The 8397-nt window shown below is 31.6% G+C and overlaps 2 protein-coding genes across 2 annotated transcripts; both read right to left on the reverse strand.

Moving 5' to 3' along the window:
• Positions 1–1787: 1787 nt before the first annotated feature.
• On the reverse strand, positions 1788–2968 carry LOC139495770 (leukocyte elastase inhibitor-like). The gene has a single exon (XM_071284149.1). The coding sequence runs from the start codon at positions 2966–2968 to the stop codon at positions 1808–1810; it is 1161 nt and encodes a 386-aa protein (XP_071140250.1). The 3' UTR covers positions 1788–1807.
• A 3640-nt stretch (positions 2969–6608) lies between these two features.
• On the reverse strand, positions 6609–8109 carry LOC139495769 (serpin B6-like). The gene has a single exon (XM_071284148.1). It carries the CDS (start codon positions 8056–8058, stop codon positions 6898–6900), a length of 1161 nt encoding a protein of 386 aa, XP_071140249.1. The 5' UTR covers positions 8059–8109; the 3' UTR covers positions 6609–6897.
• Between the last annotated feature and the right edge of the window lie 288 nt (positions 8110–8397).

Consider the following 8397-nt stretch of genomic DNA (forward strand, 5'->3'; position numbering starts at 1 on the left):
CCTTTTTCTAAAGGGACGACATAGTTATTATCCTGTATGAACTAAGTGAACTAAATGAACTTGATTCAATCTTCAAGCAATGAATTCAATACGAGATTAAACCACTAGTAAATGGAACAAGCATCCTCATTATCTAGCTACACTATATGTACATCTGATGCTGCCGAAATTGGTACCATTAAGGTTATTATCTATTTAATAGACATGTATCATTATTATGACAATTAACCTGCTTAAAAATTACAGAACTTACCCATTTAGCTATATGAAGAAATAAATTATTTCTATAATTTTTATTATTTTTACAGAAGTTCTTTTTGTTCGTGGATTAAGGTAGTCATGTGATAGACTTTACCCTGACTCCGGGAAGTTATTGTTCTTTGTCAATATTCTAAGGAATTTGTTTTTTGGAAGAATTTAATTTCGAACGCAGATAGATTTTGATGGCAGATTTATGCATATGTTAGAATAGACTTTAAGCGATTAGAAGTTTGACATATATGTGACCCTTATGACATTTCGGGCTAATGGTGGTATATGCCATAGTAGATTGTTTACGTGAAATTAATAATTTAGGATAATATCCCATTTAAATTGTGTTTAAAATTCACACATTATACCGGTCATAGTTAAAAATAATTCTAAAACGGGCCAAAACTATACTTGAGATCATTAAAGGCATTTCCAATTGCAGTGTTTATGTTATTCTATAATTTAGTATAAATAATGATGACAGCATTAACATTAAGTTTTTTTTAGTCAATCTAGTGTTCACATTGTAAGGATATATATCTGTACATGTTAATCAAACAAGATATTCTTGCCCATAATGACCAAAAAAATGGTCTCATCCCATGTCCGTTACTATGTATATGTTATATATGTTTGTCTGTCTTAAAACTATATTAACAACTTTTATGTGTTGATCAAAGTTTCCTTGTATCCCCTAATATTGTTGATTATGCTGTTTAACTGTTCAATCTTACTCTGCATTGATATATGATTTCTTCTTGAGAATAGATATCAAGATCAGGAAAAGAGCAGTGGTCATTGTAAGTATTAGCTTTATTCAAAGTTAGTTCAACAGGATATTATTTTTTCGTTTACATATTGAGGTCGTCATCATTGAGAGCCAATATATCATCCAAATATCTTAAAGTATTGTAATTTTTTGGTAAAAACCTAGTTTGATGTCGTAGGCTCTAATCGATGTTATAAAACAGTGCCAGAAAAAACCAAAACATAACTTTTGATGGTTACAAGAAATATTGTGTAAACAGTACTTTAGTTATGGGAACAGAACATTTATTCTTTCACACTACTTATCTATGACATAGATAAATCGAACAGACACAAAGAAGTAACAAATAAAACAAAATACAATTCGAGGTAAAGCAAGTATAAATATACAATGTATAGTTCTTATATAAGATTTTAACGGTGACACATGCTACAAACTTACTGGTAACATGTGTTTATTTACAGGTAAAACCTTTGCTAAAATCCCACTAGTTCTAAAAATAATAAAATGAGATAGTTCTGCATCAAGACAGTCACCTTTATACAATATGCGTATTCGGACATATCTTCAAATATCCCATAACGAAAATTGATGAAAAAATATATGTTTTTTATAAAGATCGGAACAACTGAGTTTTTATTCAGGAGCTGACTGTATTTTACCATCTTTAAGCAGCTATTTATGCATGATATAAAACGGTCAATTGTATCAAAGTAAAAAATAAAACTGCTCAATTGATTTCTATATTTTTTACTAAAACAATAGTCAAACATATGTTACTATATACTATGGTCTTGCATATCTTCCAATGAATAGCGGTGTACCTGTTTCGTCATCCTGAATTAAAAACAGGAAAGGATGATCAGCAATAAATTGAAATGGCTGTGGCTTAGGATCTTGTACTGAAGCAATTACACCAGTTATTGTAGTAACAGCTGCCGCTTCCGTTCCCTCTTCGTTCACTTCGATATAAGCTTTGTGACATGCATCAGACACGACAACGCGTGTTTGATCTGATTCGAAGATTTCACTAAAGTCTGCAATTTTGTCGTCAAAGATTTCTGTTATTCCTAAAGCTGTACAAACTGGCTTCAAATCGTACTCGCTTGTCATTGTAAATTTGGGAATTCTTATGAGTGTCTTTTGAGTCTTTAGGCCTTTAACAAGTGTATCGACATTATCTATAGTAAGTTTACTTTCTAGTTCAGAGAGTCCGTCACCAGAATTTGGCAAAACAAATACCATTGAGATCTGGTTTCCTTGATATGGCAATTGTAAAATCTTGCAGTCAAGCGAAAGGTCTTCGCCCGACTTTGCATCAAACTCACCATACATCATATTAACTAGCTTTTGCTCATTCGCTTTCACGAAAAAGTTTCTTTGTAAAGTGTCATTCTTGTTGAACTCTTTTTTCCAAGTACCTTTAAAGTAAATTGCGTTTACTAATACTACTAAAGTATTTGCATCAACTACACCTTTTGGAATCATATCTTTTATTATATTGTTGGTATTTTTTGAAATCCAATCATTTATTGTCAATCGTGACTGTTCTGCTTCTGTTACAAAATCCAAGAGTTCAACATCACTTCCATAATATGTAGTCGCTTTTGTACTAAAAGTGTTCAAAAGATTTAGACCCTTCCTGGCGAACAACCTGTTTGCAATAGATATTGATACTCCTTTTGCTGTTCTCGTTAAGAGTTCATTATTAAGACGTTTGTATCCGTGGTCAATATCGTCTGGTTCTTCATATTCGAAAATAACAGATTTCATCTGGTTTTTAGTCGTTTTGCCGGTTCCAAGCATAAGAAGTAACAATGCTGACGTGATACTGTATGGCGAAATGAATTCATTTCCAGTTCTGTCTAGTTTGCTATACAAGGAGTTGGAAAAATTTGCAATTCCTTCTTCAAAGACAACATTCGATACATTTACTTGAGAAGCCATCGGTGACAATATAATGGAATTTGATGCGACTGTCATACAAGTGAGAGGTTTAGCTAGCTATAAAACCAGGTTCAATCCACCATTTTCTACATTTGAAAATGCCTGTACCAAGTCAGGAATATGACAGTTCTTGTCCATTCATTTTTGATGCGTTTTGTTATTTGATTTTGCCATGTGATTATGGACTTTCCGAATTGATTTTCCTCTGAGTTCAGTATTTTTGTGATTTTACTTTTTAAGAGCCTATAACACGAAATACATCAACTATGATAGTTGCAAGTTATTTTAAGATGCATCTTTATATATACTGGTCTAATCGGCTTTGACACATGTTTGTTTGTAAGAATATGCATTTATATATTTATATACATAGCTTGTAAATCATGAATTAATTAACATACTTCGCAAAACAGCACCACAATCATCATTCACATATGTGACTCAGTAGCATAGAATTGCATTATGTTTTATTTATCTTGCTGACAGAAGTGTGCATTTGAAAAAAAGGAAGCAGTTTTATATTTTTTCGATTATGTAATTCTCTTTAAAATACGTTTGTATTACTTGTGGCTGGTTGTTTTTGATTTTTTGTAAAGTAGTTGTAAATAAAGGTATCAGAATGTATTGGATAAGTTTGGAAGGCAGATTAAACACTGTAAGAATGAAACAAAGTTGTCTTTTGTGATTTACTGATTTACTATATATTTCAATGCTCTTAAATTTTGTACTTGTTTGGCTTTATAAATATTTTGATATGAGCGTCACTGATGAGTCTAATGTAGACGAAACCGCATCTGGCGCACTAAATTATAATCCTGATACCTTTGATAACTATTGAATACATAATAGATTTCTCAAAATAACCAAGAATAATTAAAGAATAGTTATATAAATGTAAGACTTAAGAAATATAAATTGCAGTTTATCATGTTCCGTTTCATGCAGGAACGAAAAGAAAGTATAAAATTGATCAAATGAATAATAAAAGTACAATGAGGTCTCTGTGATTTACATTTAATGTACTGTATGCAGACAATGCAAAAAGCACAGTATTACTTTTAAATGGTTTATCGACAAGTAGCTAACACTGTTTGATGACGATTTGTAAAAAAACGTATTTGTGCAGTTTTGCTTTTCATTTTTTTTCAAGGAGTTTTTTCTCTGATGATTTTGTTGTTGTTGTTGTTGTGTATCTGTTAAGTTAATTTTTCATAGACAGATTGAAAAAAATACACAATAAGATATTGAGAGATCAACATGTGGTCAACAAAAAAGTGTCTATACACATGCTTATCACTTAAGACCTTGCAATCATGTTTGGTATAGATACTAGCTTGTCGTTGATGATCCTATGTTGACAAACAGATGTCTTTCATACAAAAGTCAACACGCTAAAGAAGGTTATTATCTAGGGATAAGTTTCAAATAATTCTTAATATCACAATAACTATAATAGATATATACTAGATATGTAAATATTGGACATTACATTATGTATTTATGATGAAAACTCGAGCCATTTGAACTTTTTTTGAAGATAGACTATTCCACTAGGATCGACGGATTGAAAGTTATTATTACAAATGCATAGGAGCCGACTTATCCTTATTTTCTATTTTTGAAACTTTTTACGAAAGGTTAAAACTGAGCCATGAATACAATCTATTGTATATTTAGAAATAATTTAAAGATAGTTTGATCTTGACCTGTATTCCTACAACGCAAATCCGACATTAAACCACGATTTTATTATTACAACTTCATCTGGCCTTGACCATGTTGACCCTTTGTGGTTTGTGTCTTTATGAAAAACTGCTAACAATTAAAATAATTTAATATATCATCTATTATGAAGTATATGAACATGCACAACAATCAGATATATGTAGGCATACACAATCATTGATATGAAAATCGTGAGATGTGTAACGTTATGAAATAAACAAATTTCATTTAAACAACATATGAGTAGTACAGGAAAAACTACAGGTATTTATTCGGTCGTCAAAAATATGTCAAACTTGACCGTAATATAATTTATAACAGAAAACATGTGATTACAAAATATAACAGTGAAATATTTCTTAATTTTCATAAAAGCAGTAACTTTAAATATTTGTAAAAAAATTACTAATGACAATAAGCGGATTTTATGCTCACAGATAATCTCCAATTTAGACATGTATTTAGCACAGAATAAAATTCGGCCGTATAGTAAACTAATACAGGCATTAGATGATAAAGTTGGAAACAGTATAGAAATCAATTGCCGATTTATACATAGAAGAGGGACGAAATATACCATAGGGACAGTCAAACCCATAGATTGAAAACAAACTGACAACGCAATGGCTAAAAATAAAAAAGACAGACAAATAATTGTAAAAAAGACTTAAAATAGAAAAACGAAGGACTACGCAACACGAATCCCTCCAAAAATAGTAGTTGTGTTGTAAAATGTCTCATTAATACAAACACAGTAATTTAACATGTTTTGCCGACAGTAACTAATGAAAAATATCAGACCCATGATTCTAAACGAGGACAATAGGTTGGGTTAAACATGTTTGTGAATTGAAACTTAAAACAGCACAATACAAAGAATTTTTTTCACACCCAACAACACATCTTAAAACTGCATTGATTTGTGTTAAGTTGAAATAAATAACCAAAAGAAAAAGGAAAGCTGTATCTTTCAAATGGTGATGATTAAACAATTGGAATTATATTCTGTCTATGAAGAAATAACATAAAAATGTGGTGCACACTGAACCCGCGTTACTGTTGAAAGTGGCCTTAAACATCAATCAACCAATTACAGCTTGAATTTTTCATTTTGCATGTGAAGGTGTGTAGACGTTTTGGTATATGGTATTATATAGCCACCAAATTAATGTGAATTAACCTGTTCTTAAATGACTGGTAAATAGAAGTTGATCTTTCAGACTGATCCACTGCAGAAAATCGCTACTTTAATGAAAATTTGGTTGCAATCAATTACAATTTTTTTTCGGTCTTTGTTAAACTGGTTCAGGAGCTATATTTGATCTCTAACTGGATCATTTGTGATTAAGATTATAACACAATTGTGACTACTGTACTTCTTTTTTGTCAATTTCTACCTTTGTCAAATTAAGGGAATTGTATGTGATTATCATACAAGTGAAAGGTTTAGCTAGCTATAAAACCATGTTTAATCCACCATTTGCTACATAAGAAAATCCCTGTACCAAGTTTGGATTATGATAGCATATGAAAAGAACTTTCTGTTTTGGATTTTTCTTGGAGCAAGGTATTTTTGTTGTTTTACTTTTTAGAACATACTGAACTGACGGTAAACTACCTTAGTGCAGTACTGAATTTACTGCTATTGGCTAGTTTTAGAATTGACGGCAGGTCTGAAAAAGGCCAAATAGTATTTTTGTCAAACTTTATACATAAGATCAGAATGAAATTCCACTGATTGATGCGCATTTTTCAAGAAACATATCATAGAACCTCGGCTTTTGAATGCAATAATACGGGAAAACCAACAATTATCATTAGAAACAAACAAGACAAGACCGAAAAAAATAAAAAGCAAGCAAACACTATTTTGTTTTTATAAAACGTTATAAAAAAATCACACAAATTATACAAACTAACTTAAAAGAGATGTTTATTTACAAATATAATATAACAATGATTTCCTTATGCTTTGAATTTAAAACTTGATAGCTTTTCAAGAAACTTAATGGTTTCAAGACAGATAGGTATGAACACAATCTGTATATACAAAGTAAGTATCAAAACTAAAATGTATACTACTTCTAAACAAACTTTGAAGTCAATCTATTCATCAAAATATGATTTTTCAAGTATGATCATTTTACACTTTTGAGGAAGTAGGTGCATTTCCCTGTTTCTTCCATAATTATGTTACTGTTACACTATGGCCTGGCATATCTTCCAATAAACAGCGGTGTTCCTGTTTCGTCATCCTGAATGACAAACAGGAAAGGATGATCTGCCACGAATTCAAATGGCTGAGGATCAGGGATCCTCGCCGAAGCTAATGCAAGATTTAATGTAGTAGCGGCTGCAGCTTCACTTCCCTCTTCGTTCACTTCAATAAAAGCTTTGTGACGTGCATCAGTTACGCGCACGCTAGTGGCATCAGATTTGAACATTTCACTAAAGTCAGCAAGTTTGTCGTCAAAGATTTCTGTAATTCCTAAAGCTGTACAAACTGGCTTCAAATCGTACTCGCTCGTCATTGTAAATTTCGGAATTCGTATTATTGTTTCTTGTGTCTTTAAACTGCTTAAGAGTGTTTTGAAAGTATTAACGGTAAGTTTACTTTCTAGTTCAGAGAGTCCGTCACCGGAATTTGGCAAAACAAATACCATTGAGATCTGGTTTCCTTGATATGGCAATTGTAAAATCTTGCAGTCAAGCGAAAGGTCTTCGCCCGACTTTGCATCAAACTCACCATACATCATATTAACTAGCTTTTGCTCATTCGCTTTCACGAAAAAGTTTCTTTGTGAAGTGTCATTCTTGTTGAACTCTTTTTTCCACGTACCTTTGAAGTAAATTGCGTTTACTAATACTACTAAAGTATTTGCACCAACTACACCTTTTGGAATCATATCTTTTATTATATTGTTGGTATTTTTGGAAATCCAATCATTTATTGTTAACCGTGACTTTTCGGCTTCTGTTACAAAATCCAAGAGTTCAACATCACTTCCATAATATGTAGTCGCTTTTGTACTAAAAGTGTTCAAAAGATTTAGACCCTTCCTGGCGAACAACCTGTTTGCAATAGATATTGATACTCCTTTTGTTGTTCTCGTTAAAAGTTCATCATTAAGACGTTTGTATCCCTGATCTATATCATCTGGTTCTGCATATTCGAAAATAACAGATTTCATCTGGTTTTTAGTCGTTTTGCCGGTTCCAAGCATAAGAAGTAACAATGCTGACGTGATACTGTATGGCGAAATAAATTCATTTCCAGTTCTGTCTAGTTTGCTATACAAGGAGTTGGAAAAATTTGCAATCCCTTCTTCAAAGACAACATTCGATCCATTTACCTGAGAAGCCATTTAAGAGCCTATAACATGAAATACATCAAGTATGATAGTTGCAAATTATTTTAAGATGCATCTTTATATATACCGGTAAAATCGGCCTTGACACATGTTTGTTTGTAAGAATATGCATTTATATATTTATATACAAAGCTTGTAAATCATGAATTAATTAACATACTTCGCAAAACAGCACCACAATCATCATTCACATATGTGACTCAGTAGCATAGAATTGCATTATGTTTTATTTATCTTGTTGACAGAAGTGTGCATTTGAAAAAAAGGAAGCAGTTTTATTTTTTTTTTTCGATTATCTAATTCTCTTTAAAATACGTTTGTATTACTTGTGGC

This window comes from Mytilus edulis, chromosome 11, assembly GCF_963676685.1.
Source record: "Mytilus edulis chromosome 11, xbMytEdul2.2, whole genome shotgun sequence".
NCBI lineage: Eukaryota > Metazoa > Mollusca > Bivalvia > Mytilida > Mytilidae > Mytilus > Mytilus edulis.

Excerpts from the sequence above, each read along its gene's own strand:
- LOC139495770 (XM_071284149.1), bottom strand. The coding sequence starts at position 2,968 with ATGGCTTCTCAAGTAAATGTATCGAATGTTGTCTTTGAAGAAGGAATT.
- LOC139495769 (XM_071284148.1), bottom strand. The coding sequence starts at position 8,058 with ATGGCTTCTCAGGTAAATGGATCGAATGTTGTCTTTGAAGAAGGGATT.